General features: G+C 38.6%; 1 protein-coding gene across 3 annotated transcripts in view; it reads left to right on the forward strand.

Moving 5' to 3' along the window:
• The window catches only part of LOC136878911 (protein SERAC1), a 115,301-nt gene that overhangs the window by 46,772 nt on the left and 43,303 nt on the right, over positions 1-25,226 (forward strand). For all 3 annotated transcript variants that reach the window (XM_067152512.2, XM_067152514.2, XM_067152515.2), the window contains 3 exons: positions 6,462-6,563; positions 22,570-22,702; positions 22,871-23,014. In XM_067152512.2, the coding sequence (XP_067008613.2) occupies positions 6,462-6,563; positions 22,570-22,702; positions 22,871-23,014 (379 nt within the window). The remainder of the gene's footprint in view (positions 1-6,461; positions 6,564-22,569; positions 22,703-22,870; positions 23,015-25,226) is intronic.

Raw genomic sequence — 25,226 nt, forward strand, 5'->3', positions numbered from 1 at the left:
AATCTAGAATAGAACAGGCCAGGAGGCAATTTTTTAGCATGAAACAGCTATTTACAAAATCGGACCTAAGTGTGCAATTAAGAATGCGAATGATTCGGTGCTATGTATTCTCCATTTTTCTCTTTGGATGTGAAAGCTGGACCCTTGACCAAAATCTAGAAAAAAGAATTGATGCTTTTGAAATGTATCTATATCGCCGCCTACTCCGAATACCGTGGGTGCTGAAAATTTCAAATGACGAAGTCCTTCATCGCATGAAGAAACAAAAAGAACTATTACTTACTGTTAAAAAAAGAAAAACCCAATATCTAGGTCACATTATGAGAGGCGAGAAGTACCAGCTATTACAACTCATCATTGAAGGAAAAATACAGGGGAAAAGGTCTGTTGGCAGGAGGAAGAATTCATGGCTGAAGGACATCCAAAGATGGCACAACTGCACTTCAGAAGATGCTTTCCATGCTGCAACATCACGTCCAGAGCTGGCTATGTGGACCGCCAACCTTCGCTAGGAGAAGGCGCCTCAAGAAGAAGAATGTGTCTCAAGTATGAGCATTTACTGATTTATTGCTCTTAAAAGTGTCATGTAAATGGCTGAGTTTATTAATAATGTGGGAACTGTTTCCAGGAGGGACATGGGCATGTGAATTTTAAGAATCTTAGGTCTATATCATGTTTTAAAATTGAATTTATTTGGACAAGGAAAACAAGAGGTGCTATTTAGAATACAGTTAAATTAAACCCATTTTTAAGACTATTAAATCACCCTGGTTTTCAATGTGGCATAGAGGACTTGGTACCCAACAAAAACTGAGTAAACTTATTGTTGAGGTTATGTACGGCACTTTGTGACTAAAGCTGCAGTGTGAATTGCATTTCCTCAAAATAATACAAAACTTGCTGTTACCAAACCAGAGCGGCAGCAAGTATAATTATCCAGCAGCAAGGGCTGCTCTTGACTGCACTCATGTTAGGCCTACATATTGGGGTGGTGAGTCTGTAAACAAGAAAGGTAATAAATGTATTTTCCTTCTGGATATTTATGATCACCTAGAATGCCAGGCAGACATTTCATTTGGAACGTTCATTACACAGACCTATGGGCCTACATAAAATACAAAATTCCTTTTTACTCTCACTTTCATATTAGGCCTATTTATCTACCGAGCTTGCTACACGATTTGGGTCACATATTAGCTAAATCCTGGATTCAGGATATAGGGGTTCGATCCCAACTGTCATCATCTTAGAAGATGGTTTTCTGTGGCTTATTTTCTCACTTGGCAAATCGTGGGGCTCTATCTTGATTAAGGCCACTTTCCTGTCTAATGTTCGCAATAAGACCTATTGTGTTGGTGCAACGTTAAAAAATAACAATAAATATAATTTATTTATTCTTTCGTTCCTCCTGCACATTACTTGTAATTTGGTTTGCGTTAGGCCTAATCCCAAAGCCTCAGATATTTCCTTCCGAGATTTATTAAAATTATGATGAGTATAGCCTACAAAGAAGGAAGGCACTGGTAATGAAGGTATTAACATGCATGTGTGGTTAAGTCACATGTTTGTTTCACTCTAATTTTCGTGCTATTTATCATTAGAGTCATTATGCACGTTTATACATTCTGCCCACGTATGGCTTGTATTTTGGGTTAAATTAAATCAAAGCTTCGGATTTGTGCTAATGAGCAAATACTATGAAACTGTTAACATACCATAGGCTACATTCTTTAAAATTACATTTTTTATCACACAATAATGTTTGTATTATTTATCTTTCACATTATCGCACACGTTTCTACCTTCTACAGTACCGGTACATTGCTTATGATTAGTTTTAAACAGATCGTGGAGCGTTGGACTTTAAGAACAGAAGAGAATATTCCCGCAAAATGATATTGGTGGAATATTTGCCATTGCTATGAGTAAAATGGAACTTGATGTACATGCAGACGATATGGAAATCGAATCTCAGTAATTGAGGTTATGTATGATGACAATCTTACACAGCATGAGTACCTACTCAATTTCAAATGATCCACACGGCGGTGCGCTTGAGTACCTATTACATTGAAGGAGAACCGTTTTATTCTTACCAAATGGAGTACATACTACTTGGACAAAGAATATACTTCTACTAAGTGCTCATACTCATGAGTATATACATTGAGTAAAAACTCAAGTTTTATTCATATCACCCAGTTTCTTAGTTCAGGTACCGCTTGAAGCAAGAGAGCTTACAAGTTGTCCATTTCATGACCTTATCGATGTTTAATCGATTAGGTGGTTATTTATACTTACTTCTTGCAAGAGAGCTTAACAAAACTTAACATTAAGTTCAACAAGAATCTGGTAGCTTTGAACAAAAGGATAGGATATTTCATGATTGAGTTTAAATGACGACAGATCTTGAATTCTGTTCACAAAATGTGTAATTCTTGCTTTGAATCTATTTATCTGATAAGTTGATGGATCCACATTGTGCAAGTCTGAAATAAACATATAAATTTAATCAACTTGAATTAATGATGCTGATGTACCAATCTCGTCTGTAGACATTTTCGAGTATTTTTACTGGAATGCCCATGTTCTCCATTAATAATTGGAGATCAATGTTATGAATTTTTAATTCATATCCTTCTGTTGAAGTATTGAGTGACATTGTAGTCAGGGTTAAGAGCAAGAATTGTGTTGTGCTAATGGGTGATTTCAGTTGCAAGAGTTGGAAATAGAACTGAAGGATATGACAAGGTGGTGGGTAAATGTGGGGAATATATGGAAGGTGATAGGAATGGGAAGCATTTACTGAACTTCTGTGTTAGTATGGGGTTAGCAGTCATGAATACATTCTTCAAACATAAGGCTATTACCACTATGCACGGGAGGGTAGGGACACCAGATCCACATAGACTAGCCGATATCTGTTTGAAATTTGCAGGTTTTCCGGAGATTTTTCATTGATACGGACCACTATCTGATCTGTAGTGAACTAACAAGGGGAGGTCGCCATGTGGTTTTCTAGAAAAGTGTTCAAATTTTTAGGACTTTCCCTTCATTAAAAAGTATTTTACTGCTGATCGAGTGAAATATCTGCGGGAATAAGACTACAAAAGTTTGAGGATAGATTTTAAACATTAAATTTTGAACAAAATAAGACCCATTGGCAAAAACGCTCGAACAGAGCTAAAATATTTTTTAATGAAGGGCAAATCCTCAAAATCTGAACACTTTTCTAGAAAACCATATGGTGACCTCCCCTTGTAAGTATATCTGGGCCTAGGATAGAAAAAGTGAAATCTATCTACAGGTAGAAAATTTCCAGGACAAGGAAATTAGATAGAAGTAAATGGATATGATTAGTGAAAAGTTCCAAACAATGGACGGTAAGCAGGTTCAGGATATAGAAAGAGAATGGGTGGCATACAGGGATGCTGTAGTAGAAACAATAATGGAATGCAAAGGAATAACTGTGTAAAGATCCGAAAAAGCGAACATTTTGGTAGAATGATAAAGTGAGAGCCGCTTGTAGATGTTCAAAGAAAAGGGCATATCAGAAATAGCTCCAGAGAAGGACTGATGCCAACAGAGAGTTATACGTAGATGAAAGAAACAGAGTGAAGCAAATAGTTTTTGAATCCAAGAAGAAGTCGTGGGAAGATTTCGGTAATAACCTGGAAAGGCTGGGTCAGGCAGCAGGGAAACCTTTCTGGTCAGTAAGAAAGAATCATAGAAAGGGGGGGGGGGGGGGGAAATGAAATGAATAGTGTTTTGGATATATCAGGTGAACTCATAATAGATCCCAGGGAATCACTGGACAGGTGGAAGGAATATTTTGAAAATCTTTTCAATGTAAAAGGAAATCTTCGTGGGGAAGTCGCGAACAACCGATCTCGTGGGAAGGAGGACAGTAATGGTGCAATTATGCTAGAGGAAGTGGAAAGGTTGGTAGTTACTTTCCATTGTAATAAAGCAGCAGGAATAGATTAAATTAGACCTGAAATAGTGAAATATAGTGGGAAGGCAGGGATGAAATGGCTTGATTAGAGTAATAAGATTAGCAGGAAATGTTAGTATGGTACCTTCTGATAGGACGAAAGCTTTAATTGCACCTCAGTAACAATCGGCAGCTGGTAGAATTCCTATCCTTGCCACTAGATGGGGGGCTTCATTCATTCCGTCCCTGACCAAGTCAATGACTGGAAACAGGCTGTGGATTGCATGCTGCTGATCAAGATATTTCATTGATCAGTATACCTGGCATCTTTGAAGGGAGGATGCAATCAGTTGTTGAGAGTAATTTGGATGAAATCCAGCATGGTTTCGGACCACAAAGGAACTGTCAGGATCTGATTTTCAATATGCACCAGGTAATCGAAAAATGCTACATGAGGAATAAACAGTTGTGTTTATGTTTCGTATCTAGAGAAGGCATATGACAGAGTACCAAGGGAAAAGATGTTCATCGTACTGAGGGACTATGGGATTAAGGGTAGATTATTAAAAACAATCAAATGCATTCGTTTGACAATTGGGCTGCAGTGAGAATTGATGTTAGAATGAGTTCTTAGTTCATGGTACTTACAGGGTTTAGACAAGGCTGTAATCTTTCATGTTTGTTGCCCATTGTTTACATGGACCATTTACTGAAAGGTATTATGTTGCAGGGATGGATTCAGTTAGGTGAAAATGTAGTAAGCAGTTTGGCCTATGCCAACGACTTGGTTTTAATGGCAGATTGTGCTGAAAGCCTACAGTCTAACATCTTAGAACTTGAAAAGTGATGCAATGAGTATGATATGAAAATTAGCCTTTTCAAGACTAAAGTGATGTCAGTAAATAAGAAATGTAAGAGAACTGAATGTCAGGTTGGGAATACAAAGCTGGAGCAGGTGGATAATTTTTCAAGTATTTAGGATGTGTGTTCTCCCAGGATGGGAGTATAGTAAATGAGGTTGAGTCCAGGTGCAGCAAAGCTATTACAGCGAGTTCACAGTTGCGATCAACAGTATTCTGAAAAATGGAAATCGGCTCCCAGGTAAAACTATCTTTAAACCCATCTGTTTCCAGACCAACTGTGTGTTATTGAGTGAAAGCAAGGTGGACTCAAGATATCTTATTCATAAGTTAGAAGTGACAGGCAAAAAAGTAGCAAAAAATATCGCTAGTACGAACAGGAGGGAACAATGGCAGAAGGGTACTCGGAATGAGGTATAGAGTAAGTTAGGAATGAACTCGATGGATGAAGGTGTATGCATATACCAGCTGTACTGAAGGGGTCATGTGAGGCGAATGGAGGATGATAGGTTACCTAAGAAAATAGTGAAATCTGTTATGGAGGGTAAGAGAAGTACACAAGAACCTCGTTTATCCGGCCCTCATTAATCTGGATCTCCGGTTTATCCGGATCAAAAATAATATTTTATTTTTTATTTTACTTGTACAGTATTCCTTTTACGGGGTCGACTCTTCTTTAATGTCTTTTCCGCAAAGGATAGTTAAGGACAGGAATTAGAAATAATTCGGCCATGGTCTACCAAAGGTACCGTCCTGGCATTCGCTTGGAATTGAGAAGGGAAACTGTGGACTCTTCCGAGTTCCTTGACACATTTGCATGCATTCCCGGATGCTCGGATGTAGATGTGAACGATGTAAATGACTGGTTGAAAAATGACTGTAATTCAGGCTACAGCATAATGACAGATGAAGAAATTATTGCCTCTTGTTCCTCAGCAGGTAATGATGAGAGTGATGGTTGAATATTCAAAGTGAAACCGATGCTCCATCAGAAGAAACAATGACTCATGGAGAGGCAACAATGCAGCAAGACAAACTGATGGCTTATTTAGAATCCCAGACAGAAACCACACCGGCAGAACTGACGTTAGTAAAACGTCTTCGTGATCGTGCTGCGTGCAGACGCTATACAAATGTAAAACAGAAAAAAATCTCTCACATTATTTTAGTGCATGAAACAGAGTCGTAAATGTAAGAAGTGCGTTCTTATATTTTTGTGTACTATTCAGAAAAGGTATTGCTGCACAACTTATGTTAATATATTATATAACATGTACTGTGTTTGTTTTTTAGTTTTTTCCGGATTATCTGGCTTTTTGATAATCCAGAACAGTTCTGGTCCCACTTAATCCAGATAAACAAGGTTCTTGTGTAGAGGGAGACCAAGACGATGATGGTTAAATTCAGTTTCGAAGGATTTAAAAAGATTTAAAATAAGAGGTATAGAACTAAATGAGACCAAAGAACTAGTCACAAATAAAGGATTGTGGCAGCATTTTGTAAATTCAGAGGCTTGCAGACTGAATGCTGAAAGGCATAACAGTCTATATTGAAGATGTATGTATTTATGTATGTATGTATGTATGTATGTATGTATGTATGTATGTATGTATGTATGTATGTATGTATGTATGTATTATTGAGATTAATTTTATCTTTTATTTCAGGAACTTATTAATGAAATGCATCAATTGATTGAAGCTTTGAATCTTGAAACAGACCATCTTTGTTTGAAGTATTTCCTGTCTAAATCATTTCCTGAGTTCCAGGTAATTGTTTGATTTACTTGTCATAGGTATTTCTTGTATTGAATAGGTGGATCCCCCACCATACCTGTAAAAATGATATTTCTGACACTAGATCCTAACTGTTGTAAAACCTTCAATATATTTTAATTATATTTTATTAAATGCTAAATTATCTTTTATTGAATATTAATTATGACATTGATGGTTTCCCTGTAAATATGTATTATAAATTTGTATAACTTCAAATACGTATTGTGTATAAGTTTAACCTCAAATTCTATATAGTTGAAAGCTGTAGAAAACTCTATAATGTTCGTATATTAGGGTATTCTTCTATAATTTGGTACATGAAGGGTTCTGGAAACTTACTGTAAGGTTTATTATCCAGATACATGTAGAGACATTAGGAATGATGGAGAGATTTCCATGTATATTGGTAAACAGTAATCGAAAGTTTGAGCTGGATCCATTACTGGAGTACTCCATTTGACTAGCTGGTCGATTGATGTTTCGAGTGTGTTCCATTTAGAGAGTTGTAAGAACCCTTCCAGAAATCGATAATTCTATACGGTTGATTGAACAGTATATATATCACAGTTAAAATTGAAATAATAAATAAAGAGGTTCAACCTATTCAATACAAAAGAATAAGAAATGCAGTGATTATATTCTTATTTAATAATAAGTAGAAGTGGTACCGGTTTCAACCCTAGTCCAGGTCATCATCAGCCGCTTAAAACATGAAAAACAATGCATAGGAAAAAGAAAATAAAAGATCGAGTTCACTCTGGATCAGTAGAAGAGGCAATATAAAAATGACGAGGGTAGACACTGTAAAATTCAGAAGAAGTTAAATGTAAGTCACTTAAAAGAAACTTAAAAGAAAACAGTGCGTAACTTTCTGAATGGCAGTATGGCACACGCAGTGTTAGGCAAAGTCTTGTAATGTTTATGAAAAGCGGAGAACGGTTAAATGAGCTAGCTTGTATACACTGTCAGGCACAAAGTCATAACATAATCGAACACATATGAAGATCCATAATCGTGCTGAAGCTGAAGATGAGTAGATCAATTGAAGTAACTTGCCAGCTCCTGGTGATCAGCGCAATATATTCAACATCAGGCCCTGTGGTTTCAAACGCCAACGTAAAATGAACAATAGCTTAATGATCTAGTATTTGCTTCGGTTGCGGGAATGTAAGTATATATAGATACATATAATATAATTCAATATAATTGAATAAGTAATTGTGATCCTGTAGAATTTTTTGGAACAGTTGACGTGAAAAAAAACAAATGTGAAGAGAAAAAATATAGTAAAAAGCTCAATACCAGAAACAAATGAAAACATAAATGCACAGTGCGCTATTATTTAAAATGTAAATAATTCAGGTCGTGATTGTAGTAGTCAAAGTCAGCACAAGGCAAGAGTTAAATTTGAATGAGAAGAACTGAAATGAAGGTGTTTTTTTTTTTTTTTATGTGAAAAGAAAAGATAGGATAAATTAATAGAGGAAGAGGAATAGTGGAATAAGAGAAGAATAAAAGAGATTGAAGTTAAACGGTGTTGAGGAAGGATAAGATAGGGAGATGAAGGAGTAGTAGTTTAGGGTGGGTTATTGGAGGTAGAAAATGTGGGTAGGAACTTTGTAGGGCATGGAAAATAGAATTGGGGTTTTGAAATTTAGAATTTTTGAGAAGAAGATTTAGGAAGCCGAAAAGGATGTTGGGTTTTTCAGAAATGTCATTTAAATTGAAATTGGGGTTGAAGTATTGGTCAAGGTGAATAAAGCAATTTTCAGTAGTGTTTAAGAGGGGGCCTTTGTTGATGATTTTAGGTATTTTCATGTCTTTTTCAATATTGGTGAAATTATGCTTGGAGTCTTGTATGTGTTGTCCTATGGCGGAGAATCTGTTGTATTTAATGGCGTTTATATATTCAGAGTATCTGATATTGAAGTTGCGGCCAGTTTGTCCGATGTAGGAGGAGCTGCAGTTGTTACATTTGAATCTGTATACTCCAGATTTAGAAAAAGCATTAGATTTATTTAGCGATTTAGAGTTGTGTAAAATATCAAAATTTCTATTGTTAGTTCTAAAAGAAATATTCATGTTGTGTTTTTTAAAAACATTAGTTATTTTATAAGCATCTTGAGTGAAAGTGGAAAATGCAGTTGGTTTTGTTATGTCTTTAGATAACGTGGTTTTAGGACGGTGTTTGAATTTGTTAAGTATACGGTTAATGAAGGAGTTGTTAAAGCCATTGAATTTAGCGATGTTACGGATGGTGTTCAGTTCATTATTTAAATCTTTTTTAGACATAGGGTTGTTGAAGGCACGAAAAATTAAGCTGTTATAAGTAGCGCGTTTATGTGCTTGAGGGTGCGAAGAATCTTGTCGTATTGTGGTTGCTGTTTGGGTTGGTTTTCTGAATATTTTGTAAGATAAAGAAGAAGGATGTCTAGTAATAGTTAAGTCTAGAAAATTAAGAGTTTGGTTGTGTTCTGATTCAAGGGTGAATTTAATGTTAGAGTCTATGTTGTTGAGATGAAGAAGTGTAGAGGCTGCATTGGTTGATTCTTCATTTAAAATTACTAATGTGTCATCGACATATCTGGCCCAAAAGAGGATGTTAGAGAAATTATTATATTAATTATTATTTATTATTATTAATTATTATTTTGATATATATCGAGCTGTCAGTCAGTTCAAGAGAGAGTGTGTTATAGTGAGCGAGTCAGTGTTGATATCTGTACTGGTCAGAATCGACTTCAGGGTAATCCGCTATTAAGTGTTCTAGTGTCACTTGCTATTGTGTGTAATTATATGTTGTGACCTACAGTGACAATAAAGTAGTTTACACAAGGAAGTGAACTGTTCTCATGTGATATTTATGTACGTTGAATAAAATCGCATTTGAGAGCGATATACTTTACCTGTGTTTTTTGTATGCTCACCTGAAGATACAGCTTTTTATTACTTCATTATTTATCTCTAAACTATTCATCTTCATTCAGAATTCATCTTCATTCTGTACGAGGTTATTGAAACTTCCGTCTTTCTTTTGTCTGGTAAGGCACTACAAATGGATGGTGTTATGCAATGATAGACCAAGCAACAAAATTCATATTTCGAGAAAACAGCGTCTTTTTTCAAATGCTTAAAGAAAAACTATCTACCTCGTGCATTTTTATATAAATCAAATCTTATATTCATGTAGCACCATATTTTGTTTTTCCAAAATAATATAATAAAAAGCTTATTTGAGTATTTTATTTTGATAAAAAAAGCATCTCAGTCTACAAGTAATTTGAGAATTTCTATAATGCAATCAGAGTCCAAGCGCCAGGTGGCGTTTAGTCTACAAGTGCGAAACAGATTAATACAAAACTAGCACAACATTTCTACAGATAAGAACTGACAAGCACAATATCACAGTACAACACTGTTAATATTTTATATTCTATAGTCAATAATAACTCTTATTAACACCCATTCCCATGTTCATTATAGTGTATGAACTTCACAACTAAATGATGCGAATTATAATGGTAAAATCAACGTAAGGAAAAAGAGTAAAGTTTGCCTTCTCAAACGACTTCACGAGTTATTTTAAAATCAGGCTTTCCTGAAAAACTTTCGGTATCATCAGCTGTGGTAGGAGAACTAAATAACTTTTGATAAAACTCCAAACAGTCTTTAGGGATCAAGTGAAAGATGGACTTCAGATCACGTAATTTTCCTGAGCTTATTGGTTTTCCTTAAGGCCACAGTTTAAGCCAGGCCTTTCCAACTCAAGCAGGCTATAAAAGGCGAGTGCGGAGGCAGCTCGGGGACAGTCAGCAGCCAGGGAGGGAGAAGGCAACAGCGCTGCACCCAGCAACACCTTTCTCCTCCTTCCCCACCTACTTCATGCAGTACATTGTATTTTACATCAAGAACAATTATGTGCAAAAAACTTTTGCAACTTTAAATTTGTTATGGATACTATGTCAAAATGTGTAAATTTCTGCAGAAAGCATGGTTTGAACCATCGGCAGTTCAAAGAATTTTTAAAAGATTTCGAGGCAGAATGTAGCGACATTCCCTTTTATTGTATTGTGCACTGGTTAATTTGCATAAAAGTGCTAGCAACCTTCTTTGCAATAATTGAAGACATTGCTCTGTTCATGGAGATGAAAGGTTCTTCACAACCAACTTTGCTGAATAAACAATGGTTAGCTGACCTCACTTTCTTGGTGGACATAGCATCTTATTTGAATGATTTAAATATTTAATTGCAAGGGAGAAACACATTGATTCACACCATGTGTGAAAGAATGAAGGCTTTCAAAATGCAGTGTTTGTTATTGAAAAGTCACCTTGAAGCCGGAATTTTGACAATTTTACTTCATTAAAATCATTACATTTGTCTACTTATGAAAATCTTAGAGAGTATCAGACGTCATTACAGATTTTGCACTATAGCACCTCAACTTGAAATATTTTTATGACCCCATTTTCAGCACGTCCTGAAAATCACCACCATATTTCCAAACAGGGCTGATAAAACTACAGTGCAACGCAATCCTAAAGGACAGGTTCTACCTCTACAACGGTGATTTAATTTGCTTTTACGAAGGTGTTCATCCACAAGAATTTCCCAGACTTCATGCACTTGCCTTAAAATTTTTGTCAATGTTTGGTACAACTTATGCATGCGAACAGATATTTTCAATTCTGAATTTAAATAAATGTAGAACTAGGACTTCTCTGCCTGATGTTGTCTTAGAAGCTGTGCTTAAAATTTCTACTGCCAAATCGATTGTACCCAATTGGTAAATTAATTGCCGCAAAACAATGTCAACAATCGACTTAAACGCTCAATGTGCATTAAGGCAAATGCAAAGTATGTACAGAATACATTGTTTGTTTATGTGTTCACAGAATTGTCATAAATAATATTGTTTTCATAAGCTATGCGCTGACTTGACGACCTGTGGTTGTGCCTCTGCCTTTTCCCATCCTTTCCCCACCACCTCTCCGGGGCTACAGCACAGCGCCGGGGCTGCTGCCAGGGCTATGAGAGCACCTCAGTTGGAATCGCATGGTTTAAGCAGTTTTCTTGAGAAATGTAGGCTGTCACCAACATATTTTCGACCAGTCCTTTTTCCAATGTGTATTTCCTTGTAGGTTTCCTGCCTTAGATCACTTTTCACAAAAACTGACAGAGGCTCTGATTTCCTGTGCTGGATTTCCTTGAACAGTAACCAGTTTACCTTTCCACCCTCAACGCTTTTCTTCCTGTTTGTGATCGCGCCTTTTATTGCCGATGTACCTACAAAATCTTCCTTTACCATTTGGAAGACTTGTAAAGGATTTCTCTTTCTGGAAGACTTCATTATTTTAATGGAATCGTCTGGCACATAGAGACGTTGCTGGAACTTCAATGCAGACTCAATATCACCAAAGTCCGAGTCGTTTTTCAGGAAACTGTGCCGAGGAACTAGAAAGCGTTGTGTGATAGTCAGTAGGCTAGGATGTTCTTCTAGAATAGTTTTCAGCAGCAAAGTTATTTTTATATTTCGATTCTCGCCCCCCATATGAATCTGACCAGAGTATCAAATGTGTTGCATCTGGTGATACATGAGCCAGTATGTTTTTCCTTAAACACGATCCAATTTATCGAGCTTCTCTTCCAGCATCTCCTTCCACTCAAACGTAACAAAATCCTTTGTCCTTAGAATCATGAATACCGCAGTTATACAACCAAAGTTGGCGTTTATAAAACACTGTATTTGTTGATATTCTTGGGAGTGGCAATGTCTTTTTCAAATCAAACGAATGCATTAAGTTTCTCTCAACGTGTCGTTTTTAGCCTGCATGAAATTCTGATTGATGAGATTTCTTGCAAGGTTTACTTCTCTAAATGACTTTCATGTTCTTCTTTTGCTACTGAAGACTCTAATTACAAGTGATGAATTCCGATGAATTCTCTATCCTCACGGTAAGAGCATCACATGTATTGCATTTGTCTTTCTTTAGTGTTTTAAACTTTAGGTTGAACTTGGTAAGAAATATTATTTATATAATGCTAAAGAAACAGGATTTGCATGATTGTCACAATTGAAACCATAAATGACATTGAGATTTAAATACTCTGCTTTTGTTGGTGAACGATAATAATGTGATTTATACTTCGGAAATTTTGAAATGTGTTCACATACTTCACGGACTCTAGCTTCTGGTAATTTATTATGTCCTCCAGCACTCCCTCCCTCATCCACGATTTCACATCGCTTCATTTTTTTAAAGCTTTGTCAACAACACAACTTGATATAGATGCTGATTCCCATAGGGAATCTGAAATATTTGTCCTGAATGAGCAAATTTATAATACCAATATAAATGGTCCGTTATTGGACATTATAAATTTTCCAGCTAGCTCATTCTTGGTTGCCAGCGTTTCGCCCTCGTGTGCTAGGGTGGGCTCATCAGTTGGTACCTAGCACACCTACCAACACGCTGGCTAGTGCATACCGTGGAGGCCACTGCGTAGGCTAACTGGAGCCACCGGCAGTGCCAATGCACTAAGAGACTTTGTCTCATCACTAAAAATTGATGCCTGCTTGGCCATCAGATGATATAGATGCTGATTCCCATAGGGAATCTGAAATATTTGTCCTGAATGAGCAAATTTATAATACCAATATAAATGGTCCGTTATTGGACATTATAAATTTTCCAGCTAGCTCATTCTTGGTTGCCAGCGTTTCGCCCTCGTCTCTTAGTGCATTGGCACTGCCGGTGGCTCTAGTTAGCCTACGCAATGGCCTCCACGGTATGCACTAGCCAGCGTATTGGTAGGTGTGCTAGGTACCAACTGATGAGCCCACCCTAGCACACGAGGGCGAAACGCTGGCAACCAAGAATGAGCTAGCTGGAAAATTTATAATGTCCAATAACGGACCATTTATATTGGTATTATAAATTTGCTCATTCAGGACAAATATTTCAGATTCCCTATGGGAATCAGCATCTATATCATCTGATGGCCAAGCAGGCATCAATTTTTAGTGATGAGACAAAGTCTCTTAGTGCATTGGCACTGCCGGTGGCTCCAGTTAGCCTACGCAGTGGCCTCTACGGTATGCACTAGCCAGCGTATTGGTAGGTGTGCTAGGTACCAACTGATGAGCCCACCCTAGCACACGAGGGCGAAACGCTGGCAACCAAGAATGAGCTAGCTGGAATATTTATAATGTCCAATAACGGACCATTTATATTGGTATTATAACAACACAACTTGACAGTCTTACTGTTTGTAAAAATATTGATTTACATACTTTCTTATTGCACAGAAAATACTCTCTGGACGCATTCCGCTTCTCAGATCCTACTGCTTTCTTCCGCTTAATACTGACCTCTTTCACCATTTCTGCTATAATTTGTCATCTAGCTTCATAAGAGCCAGCTTTATGAAAATTACTAAATATCACTCATCTCTCCTCCACTGTAATTAAATTAGTGTCACTTGAGCTTGTAATTGCATTTTTTTTAAACGTCAAAAACTTCATAATTGGTCCGTATTGAAAAGAGATTTACATTCAAAGATAAAGGAAAGGGTTCTCCACCTGGTCAATACTACTTGAAATGTGATATAATTAAAATGTGATATAATTAAAATGTCTCTAAAAATTGACAATAAAAATGTAACATTTTAATTATATCACATTTCAAGTAGTATTGAACAGGTGGAGAATCCTACCCTTTATCTTTGAATGCTTGTAATTGCATTCGTAATCCCGAAATTCTTTACCGAATGTGACTATCCCCGTACTATTGATGTAGTCTTGATTGGTATTCACCTTCCTTTTCTTAATTTGTTGCGTATGATCTTCAAATTTTCACTTTCTTCCTTTTCTTGGTTGGCCATCTGAAATAGCACTGCTAGTGTCCAATTCCATCTCCACATCCTGTGTCCTAGTGTCTCCTTGTGGGGCGAAATTTTTGCAGGTGCCGTTTTCCTGCATTTCGTCGCAATTTTGGCATAAAATATTGCCTGATATGCTAGGAGATATTTCATTTGTAATATAAATATTGTTTGATAGAATACTGTTATCTGAACACTTGTGGTATAAGCATGGAATATCATCACAGTCTTTCTGAGGCTTTTCATTAGAAAACACTTCTTTTAACACACGTACATCTTCGCCAGAGTGGCTTACTTCCCCAATATTCGCTAAATTTGTTTCTAGTAGTTCACGCAACTCAGGGTTGGACACTTTGATTTCAACAGTTTCCTGAGCTGTTCTATTGGAATTATTACTGGCACTCAAATTTGACAATAAATAATCAAATGTGACAACTTCAGGCGAACCATTTACACATTGTTTTCCAACTGGAAATGAAATATCACAAGGCAGAAGCTCCCGGTTGAGCGAAGGTGAAAATGTATTACTTTCACAGTGAATCATGTCCGTTTTAGGTCGATCAAATTGATCATGTAGATCAGGAACACCTCTGCTGCGTTCGGTAGGTATAAGAAAATTGGTTTGAAAGTATGCGGGATTAGTTACGTCTTGAATGCAGTATTCAACATGCTCTTTATCAGAAGGGAACATTCTGGCTGTTCCGGGTAGAAGATGTATAACTTTAGAATTGACTTGGTCAGAGTGTGCATTTTTAGGGTCAAAAATGGCAATTTATTCCCATAAATTTCAGAGACGATGTCTTGCTTCGCGATGATGAATCAATCATTCAATCAATCAATACTGATCTGCATTTAGGGCAGTCGCCCAGGTGGCAGATTCCCTATCTGTTGGTTTCCTAGCCTTTTCCTAAATGATTTCAAAGAAATTGGAAATTTATTGAACATCTCCCTTGGTAAGTTATTCCAATCTCTAACTCCCCTTCCTATAAATGAATATTGCCCCAGTTTGTCCTCAAGAATTCTAACTTTATCTTCATATTGTGATCTTTCCTATAAACGCCATTCAAACTTATTCGTCTACTAATGTCATTCCACGCCATCTCTCCGCTGACAGCTCGGAACATACCACTTATAATACCAATATAAATGGTCCGTTATTGGACATTCCCTATGGGAATCAACATCTACATCAACATACCACTTAGTCGAGCAGCTCTTCTTCTTTCTCTTCCCAACCCAAACATTGCAACATTTTTGTAACGCTACTCTTTTGTCGGAAATCACCCAGAACAAATCGAGCTGCTTTTCTTTGGATTTTTTCCAGTTCTTGAATCAGGTAATCCTGGTGAGGGTCCCATACACTGGAACCATACTCTAGTTGGGGTCTTACCAGAGACTTGTATGCACTCTCCTTTACATCCTTACTACAACCCCTAAACACCCTCATAACCATGTGCAGAGATCTGTACCCTTTATTTACAATCCCATTTATGTGATTACCCCAATGAAGATCTTTCCTTATATTAACACCTAGATACTTACAATGATTCCCAAAAGGAACTTTCACCCCATCAACGCAGTAATTAAAACTGAGAGGACTTTTCCTATTTGTGAAACTCACAACCTGACTTTTAACCCCGTTTATCTACATACCATTGCCTGCTGTCCATCTCACAATATTTTCGAGGTCACGTTGGAGTTGCTCACAATCTTGTAACTTATTTATCACTCTATAGAGAATAACATCATCTGCAAAAAGCCTTACCTCCGATTCCACTCCTTTACTCATATCATTTATATACACTGACTGACAGAGCAAATGCAACACCAAGAAGGAGTGGTCAGAACTTTATGCCAATTGCAGGGTAGACTGACGTCACTGAGGTATGCTCATGATGTGAAATGCGCCGCTGTGCTGCGCACGTAGCGAACGATAAATGGGACACGGCGTTGGCGAATGGCCCACTTCGTACCGTGATTTCTCAGCCAACAGTCATTGTAGAACGTGTTGTCGTGTGCCACAGGACATGTGTATAGCTAAGAATGCCAGGCCGCCGTCAACAGAGGCATTTCCAGCAGACAGACGACTTTACGAGGGGTATGGTGATCGGGCTGAGAAGGGCAGGTTGGTCGCTGCGTCAAATCGCAGCCGATACCCATAGGGATGTGTCCACGGTGCAGCGCCTATGGCGAAGATGGTTGGCGCAGGGACATGTGGCACGTGCGAGGGGTCCAGGCGCAGCCCGAGTGACATCAGCACGCGAGGATCGGCGCATCCGCCGCCAAGCGGTGGCAGCTCCGCACGCCACGTCAACCGCCATTCTTCAGCATGTGCAAGACACCCTGGCTGTTCCAATATCGACCAGAACAATTTCCCATCGATTGCTTGAAGGAGGCCTGCACTCCCGGCGTCCGCTCAGAAGACTCCCATTGACTCCACAGCATAGACGTGCACGCCTGGCATGGTGTCGGGCTAGAGCGACTTGGATGAGGGAATGGCGGAACGTCGTGTTCTCCGATGAGTCGCGCTTCTGTTCTGTCAGTGATAGTCACCGCAGACGCGTGTGGCGTCGGCGTGGAGAAAGGTCAAATCCGGCCGTAACTGTGGAGCGCCCTACCGCTAGACAACGCGGCATCATGGTTTGGGGCGCTATTGCGTATGATTCCACGTCACCTCTAGTGCGTATTCAAGGCACGTTAAATGCCCACCGCTACGTGCAGCATGTGCTGCGGCCGGTGGCACTCCCGTACCTTCAGGGGCTGCCCAATGCTCTGTTTCAGCAGGATAATGCCCGCCCACACACTGCTCGCATCTCCCAACAGGCTCTACGAGGTGTACAGATGCTTCCGTGGCCAGCGTACTCTCCGGATCTCTCACCAATCGAACACGTGTGGGATCTCATTGGACGCCGTTTGCAAACTCTGCCCCAGCCTCGTACGGACGACCAACTGTGGCAAATGGTGGACAGAGAATGGAGAACCATCCCTCAGGACACCATCCGCACTCTTATTGACTCTGTACCTCGACGTGTTTCTGCGTGCATCGCCGCTCGCGGTGGTCCTACATCCTACTGAGTCGATGCCGTGCGCATTGTGTAACCTGCATATCGGTTTGAAATAAACATCAATTATTCGTCCTTGCCGTCTCTGTTTTTTCCCCAACTTTCATCCCTTTCGAACCACTCCTTCTTGGTGTTGCATTTGCTCTGTCAGTCAGTGTATATAAGAAAACATAAAGGTCCGATAATACTGCCTTGAGGAATTCTCCTCTCAATTATTACAGGGTCAGATAAAGCTTCACCTACTCTAATTCTCTGAGATCTATTTTCTAGAAATATAGCAACCCATTCAGTCACTCTTTTGTCTAGTCCAATTGCACTCATTTTTGCCAGTAGTCTCCCATGATCCACCCTATCAAATGCTTTAGACAGGTCAATCGCGATACAGTCCATTTGACCTCCAGAATTCAAGATATCTGCTATATCTTGCTGGAATCCTACAAGTTGAGCTTCAGTGGAATAACCTTTCCTAAAACCGAATCGCCTTCTATCGAACCAGTTATTAATTTCACAAACATGTCTAATATAATCAGAAAGAATGCCTTCCCAAAGCTTACATACAACGCATGTCAAACTTACTGGCCTGTAATTTTCAGCTTTATGTCTATCACCCTTTCCTTTATACACAGGGGCTACTATAGCAACTCTCCATTCATCTGGTATAGCTCCTCCGACCAAACAATAATCAAATAAGTAGTTCAGATATGGTACTATATCCCAACCCATTGTCTTTAGTATATCCCCAGAAATCTGATCAATTCCAGCCGCTTTTCTAGTTTTCAACTTTTGTATCTTATTGTAAATGTCATTGTTATCATATGTAAATTTTATTACTTCTTTGGCCTTAGTCTCCTCCTCTATCTCGACATTATCCTTGTGGTCAATCAATAACAGATTACTCTGGCGATTCATGGTTCACTGAAGGATAATCTCCATTACCACTTTTCAGCAGAAAAAATCAGCAAAGTTTAATTCTTGCTCATATATTTTTAAACAAATGAAATATTTTAAATTCTGACCAAAGAGGAGAAAATTGAATACAGTTCTGAATAACAGCTTGTTTGGAAACATGCGGAACAAAAAGCAAAACCTGTCTAAAATCTCCACCTACAACAATAACTTCTCCTCCAAAAGAGATGGAATTACCCATGATGTCTTTCAAAAGTCTGCTAACGCACATCGGGGCATGCACATAATGGAATCTGGCCTCCGGAGAGACCTGGTGCAGGTTTTTCGATTTGACACCTTATAGGCGACCTGCATGTCTGTGAAGATTAGGCCCTACTTATGATGAATTCTAATGATGAGGATGGTAAACACACCCGGCCGCCCTAGCCATCATAATTAACCAATGAAGGTTAAAATCGCTAACCTGGCCAGTAATTGAACCTGGGACTAGTGGACCAAAGGCCGGCATGCTGTCCATTTAGCCATGGAGCTGAACAAAACTTACGTTTTCGTCCTGAGGTGGTGCAGCTCTTTTTAGGCACATCCCCAATGGAGGTGAGCTGCGTGTACCATTTTTGTTTCACATCCCAGCCCTCCTGCCATCCTTAAATCTCTGGCAGCGCCGGGAATGAAACTCGTGCTTTCAAGGGCAGTTGCTAATCACACTAACTGTTATGCTATGGAAACAGACACTTGGGTGATTATTACTTGATTTGTATCAAGCAAACCTTGCATTGCTGTGAATGTTCTGTTTGCTGCCACTTATCATGTCGGCAATTCTGCACCCATTTTGCCCTCCTATTCTTATCTCTTGGAAATTTAAATAATAATGTTATTTGTTTTTCATCCCACTAACTACATTTTTCATGGTTTTCAGACAAAATTTAAATAATCTAGTTTCTTTAGATGAGTGACTTCTACAATTTAGAGTGACACAATAATCCTTATAAATTCAATCTCATTGCACTGGATAACATGCAGATGCCAGAAAGTATAGTCTCAAAATGGACACTGTCGCAAATAATTCTGATAGCGTGACCAGACCTGTGTATATAGACCAGCTGTGTCGTATGCTAGGGTTTTGGTTTGATGTAGGCCTACTTCAGTCAGACGTACACCAAGCATAAACAGTTATATCAACCAATTATAATGGTGATAGTCAGTAGGCTAGGATGTTCTTCTAGAACATCCCTGGGGATGCAATACATTTAAAAAATATGATCAGAATGAGGTTGTAACCTATCGCAGGTCCCTTTTCTTTTAAAGATTTATGTCATAAATGCTCATTTATGCCCACGGTTTTTATTGTAATGTACGCTTAACCACAACAACCAAATAGGGTTCCGATTTTGTGACCTATTCATTTATCACTGTATGATGATTCTCTTTATCCTTTTCGAACTACCCTACAGTCAGCTGAACCTGAAGACCTCGCACTGCAACATGGATGAAATTGTGCTATTCGTTCTTGTTCCGACCACACGCGGACAGGTCCCTGAGAACACGTGGTGCTAGGAACCACATGCTGGTTCATACACATAGAAAGATGAAATGTATTTAATTATACATGTACTAGGTTTATTACACTATATACACATCATGATACATTTGTTTAACCTATCGCTCACGCGATGGTTTAGATATTTACAGAACTTGTCCGCATAGCACAATTGAACATAGCCCGGCAGCCATGCTGCTTTTTCAGTCACTCACTCGCTCACCCGATTGCACGCGAAGGTGCCCGACCACTTCTGATATAAAACCACCCCAGGAAGTGGCGCTGTGATCAATCACAAACAGTACTCTATGATTATTAATGCTCTAAGGTTTTAGCTAATGGTCTTTAATTTTGCACAGTGGTTATATAATCCGTATTTTCAACATTTTTTGTCATTTAAGGTCCATGCCTCCTTGCTTATGTGACCACTGAAAACTTGCTGCCAGACGTTTGTTCAATTAGCTTCAGCCAGGCAGTGCTTCCACCTGTCTGTTATTTTACAGCAGCTCGTTGATATAGACCTTGCTAGAATGTGACTGTGGTAGTGCCATCTGTTGAATTCAGAATGAACTACAGTATTGCCATCTCTTGTCAGTTATTGGAACTGATTGAAACTGCTTTTTGAAGGTGAGAGGAAGCTTCATCCGAATAATGAAAAATTCATGTTAAAGTGATAAACTATCAAGAAAATAATGCAATGATGCAGAATGTAGAGATATGAATCTTTAATTTAAAGCAAATAACTTGAAAATTGGCCAAATAGAAGTCATTGACTGATTGTAGACAGAAAGCATGCTTGTCGTACATGGGCGCATAGCATTATGCGCATGCTAATTTCGTAAAATAAAGTACTGTTAATAGTTAAAATAAAGAAAACAGTAGTGTTGGACAGTTTTTTGTTTTTTTTTGTTTTTTGTTTTTTTTGCCAGTATGTCATTTTTATGTACGAAGGAGAATCAAATATAAACTGGATTTTATTTTTCATTTAAATTCATTTATTGAAAAACAGAAGGCAATTACAATTTATTTTTCCACATAGTTTTCTGCTTCGGAAATGCATTTGTCCCAGCATATAAACAGCTTTTTGATGCCCTCATCGTAAAAAGAACAAGGTCGTGTCACCAGCCAGTTGCGCACGAATCAAATCATTGCCCTCCTAGAGCTTCTTTAAGCAGTCCGAACAAATGGAAATCGCAGGGCGGTTAAGTCCGGGCTGTAAGGAGGATGATCAAGTGTAGTCCTATGCATTTCCTGTAGCTGGGAAACAGTTAGAGCTGCAGTATGGGGCCATGCATTGTCGTGGAGGAGGATGACCTGTCGAATCGGTTGGTCTCGTCTTTTGTGGCGATATGCACCCTCGCCTTGTTCAACAGTTCGCAGTAGTAAGCAGCATTGATTGTGCATTGCTCATGCCCGTCAGTCGTCGTCAATAATGTCTTTAACCGCACAAATGTTTTCGTCAGTAATGCTGGTCCGAGGACGGCGATTGTGTTGATGATTTTCCACTCGTTCTCGTCCTTCCTTGAACTTTTTATGTCAGGCAAACACTCACCGAACTGTGCAGTAAATCTCTGGCAAATTTCTGCCACTGTAACTCCTTCACGAGCAAGAAATTTTATAATTATGCATTGCGCAGTGGAGGGGTGCACCTGTTGCTCCGACATCGTGAGCGTTACTGACAAAACGGTGGGAAATATCTAACAGCACGCTCTCCGCACTCCTAACAGTCCCGCCTAAGCATAGCAGAAGCGCGGGGCCAGTCCTACCAACTGTTGATATTCAGGAACAAAAAAAAATCCCATTTATATTTGATCGACCTTCGTACTTACAGGAATTACTGAGCTTGATAGCTGCAGTCGCTTAAGTGCGGCCAGTGTCCAGTATTCGGGAGATAGTGGGTTCGAACCCCATTGTCGGCAGCCCTGAAGATGGTTTACTGTGGATTTCCTATTTTCATACCAGGCATATGCTGGGGCTGTACCTTAATCAAGGGCACGGCCGCTCCCTTCCCACTCCTAGCACCTTCCTGTCCCTTCGTCGCCATAAGACCTATCTGTGTCTGTGCGACGTAAAGCAACTTGCAGAAATTGCTTACCGGAATTGTACTTTTATTAGTGCATGTTTATTTCACTTCAGGTCGTGTTGTCAGCTCGTAACGGGAAGAATATTTTTCAGTGTCTGTACTTCAAACCCACGTGTCCAACTTACTTGATATACCGTATTTGACTTTCCAGAGAAGAATCTCACGCCAAAATTTTACGCCAAATGCCGATTAACCGCAAATGAGTTGAACCAATTGCTTTTATAGTGGATGTATCTTTTAAATGTAAATAAATTGTAAATATTTTTTTAAATATCTGAATTCCTTGAATAATTTACGCATCCAAAGTTTTCGCCTGTATTTTTCATAAAAAAAGTGCGTTAATTACGCAAGAAAATATGGTATATCTCTTGGCAAATGAGTCGCCCTGCCATGCTATCGCCTTTCTGTGTAGCTCCCTGGACACTTGCACAGAGTAAAAAATAAGACCCTGTACATTTTTATTTTTGTTTTGTATTTGTCTACATCTAAATTCATAATTGTAATTTACCTCACATAAATTGCTGCAGGACCGCCACAAGCTGTTTGACCATGACCAAACATCTCTAGAGCCTCCAACTTCATTTATTAACAGACAGGACTTGTTGCCTGTTTGTGTACAAACATTAACACACCATTCATCAGTCATGAACAGTGGAAGAGGTGAGTTTCTTCCAGTTTGATTGATAGTAGAGTAGGCTGGTTAGTATCTCCAAATATTCACAATGACTGCATTCATAATAGTTCCTTTAACGTAAGTTCTGTATTTTAAGATGTGGGTTCCGGTGCAGTTTGTGGCATTTCTTTAATGTGTTGAATTCATGTCAACAGATATTGTGAAGCACGGTGGGCTACGCTTGCTGATGTCTGTACGTCGTCACTGTGCTTCTGAGAAGGAAATACAGGTTCTACTGGCCAACTTAATTGCCAATATATCTGTTAACCAGGACCTATTGGAAAACTTATTTCAGACTGGTAAGAATATCTCTCATTGTAAATCATAAAGGATTGTGTGGTGGGATACTCTTTCTGCTTACAGTCAGTTGTAGCTCTTGCTTCAGGCAGATTTTCCCAGATAAAGTATATGTGTTCCAGTGAACTGTATTTAACAGCTTGGAATATATTAAAAATCTGTTTTCTAAAAAAAAGCAAACAGTGCTAAAGATGCTAAAAATACTCACCTTAAAACAATAGAACAGTACAGAAATATTTTGACATTGCATTGTAATCATATTGAGAAGAACAAGTGTTTGTGTAGGCTGATACTGTAGATTGACAATGTATTCTTGCGGAGTGAGGGGTAAGAAAGATTTTTACTGATTATGTTTCACCATTGGTCGTGAATATTAATTTAAAGATAGAAAGATGGCAAGGATGACTATGGTGGGTCCATCTAAAATGCTTTTTTCTAACTTAAACTGATCATCCCCATAAGAATACACATAGAAGCACATGCATGCAACTCGACAGCTGTCTCCTATCTGATGGTATCACCTCACCTCTGATAAGGGTTTTATTGTTAGTATCATTAATGCTTTACATATCTCTGCCTCTTTTCTTGAACTCCATGGTTGCACACCTTGTCATTCATAAGTCTTGAGCAGACTCAAACATAAACGTAAGATTATCACATTGACATCCATTTTCTACCTTTCTATCCATAGTCGCCACCTCCTCATATGTTTATAGCATCTTCCTCTTTCCCACTGCAGCACTTGACAGTCAACAGCACTTCTTTTCGCTGAAATTATTTTTGCCATCTTAATAATAGAAGTAATATTTTACTTCCCACCTTTACTTTGTGGTTTTTGATGTCTTACTGTCTTACTTTGGTGGTGGTGGTGGTGGTGGTGGTAGTTGTTTTAAGGTGTAGATTTTTAAGACTATCAATACCACATTTTATTTTAAAAAATGTGAGTACTTTGCTTTCTTTGCTGTATAAAACCCTCTACTTTTCTATTTTTCCCTTCTCATCTTGATTACCGGTATGTTGCCTAAACTCTTCCTTTGCATGGTAATATATAATATTGCAAATAAATAATACCATCAATTTTGTACTCTTTATAGTTGTATAGTTGTAGCATTGCTATGAACTTGCATAAGTAATTTATCAATTAAAGGAAATATCCATTGACAATGTTTTTTCCTGAATGCTGACAAAGGAACATACATATACAATTAAGAAATGCAGCAGGAAGAGCTGTCAAGGAAGCTAAAAAGGAATCCTGGGAACAGTTCAGAAGGGAAATAGAAGAAAGTTATAAGGAAAACCAAAAAAAGTTTTGGCATGTGGTGAAAAGTTTGAAAGGAAAAAGGGGAAAGAAAATCAGAAACATTAAGGCTAAAAATAATAGGCTGAAAACCAACATAAAGGACATCCTGGAAGTGTGGAGCGAATATTACTCAGGAACTTTCAAGGAAAGCAATAGAATGGTGGGCATGACACCAATGGAAGAGGATAACAGTGGAGAGAGGGAAAAGGAAGAAGATATTAGATTGAAGGAAGTGCATCAGCAAATTAAGGCAATCAAGACTGGTAAGAGCTCGATAGCTTGCGTCGCTTAAGTGCGGCCAGTATCCAGTATTCGGGAGATAGTAGGTTCGAGCCCCACTGTCGGCAGCCCTGAAGATGGTTTTCCATGGTTTCCCATTTTCACACCAGGCAAATACTGGGACTGTACCTTAAATAACGCCATGGCCGTTTCCTTCCCACTCCTAGCCTTTTCCTGTCCCATCGTCGCCATAAGACCTATCTGTGTCGGTGCGACATAAAGCAACTAGCAAAAAAAAAAAAAACAAAAAAAAAAACAAGACTGGTAAAGCAGCAGGCTGGGACAATATTCACCCAGAGTTTGTGAAATTCGGAGGAAGAGAACTAGAGAAATGGATCTGGGATCTCTTCAAGTTAGTTGAGGACTCTGAGAAAATACCAGAAGATTGGAAGCGGAACATCATAGTTCCCATTCACAAGACAGGAAGCTCAACTGACTGTCATATTTATGGAGCGATATGCTTAGCATCAGTTCTCCAGAAGGTAGATTCAACTATGATAGAGAAGAGACTTAGAGAGCAAATGGAGGAAGAACTGGAAGAACAGGCTGAATTTAGACCCCATCGGCAAACACAAGATAGGATCTTCTGTTTGAGAAATACAGCAGAAAGATACTAAATCGGGAAGGAGAACTAT

The sequence above is a fragment of the Anabrus simplex genome, chromosome 8 (genome assembly GCF_040414725.1).
Source record: "Anabrus simplex isolate iqAnaSimp1 chromosome 8, ASM4041472v1, whole genome shotgun sequence".
Lineage (NCBI taxonomy): Eukaryota > Metazoa > Arthropoda > Insecta > Orthoptera > Tettigoniidae > Anabrus > Anabrus simplex.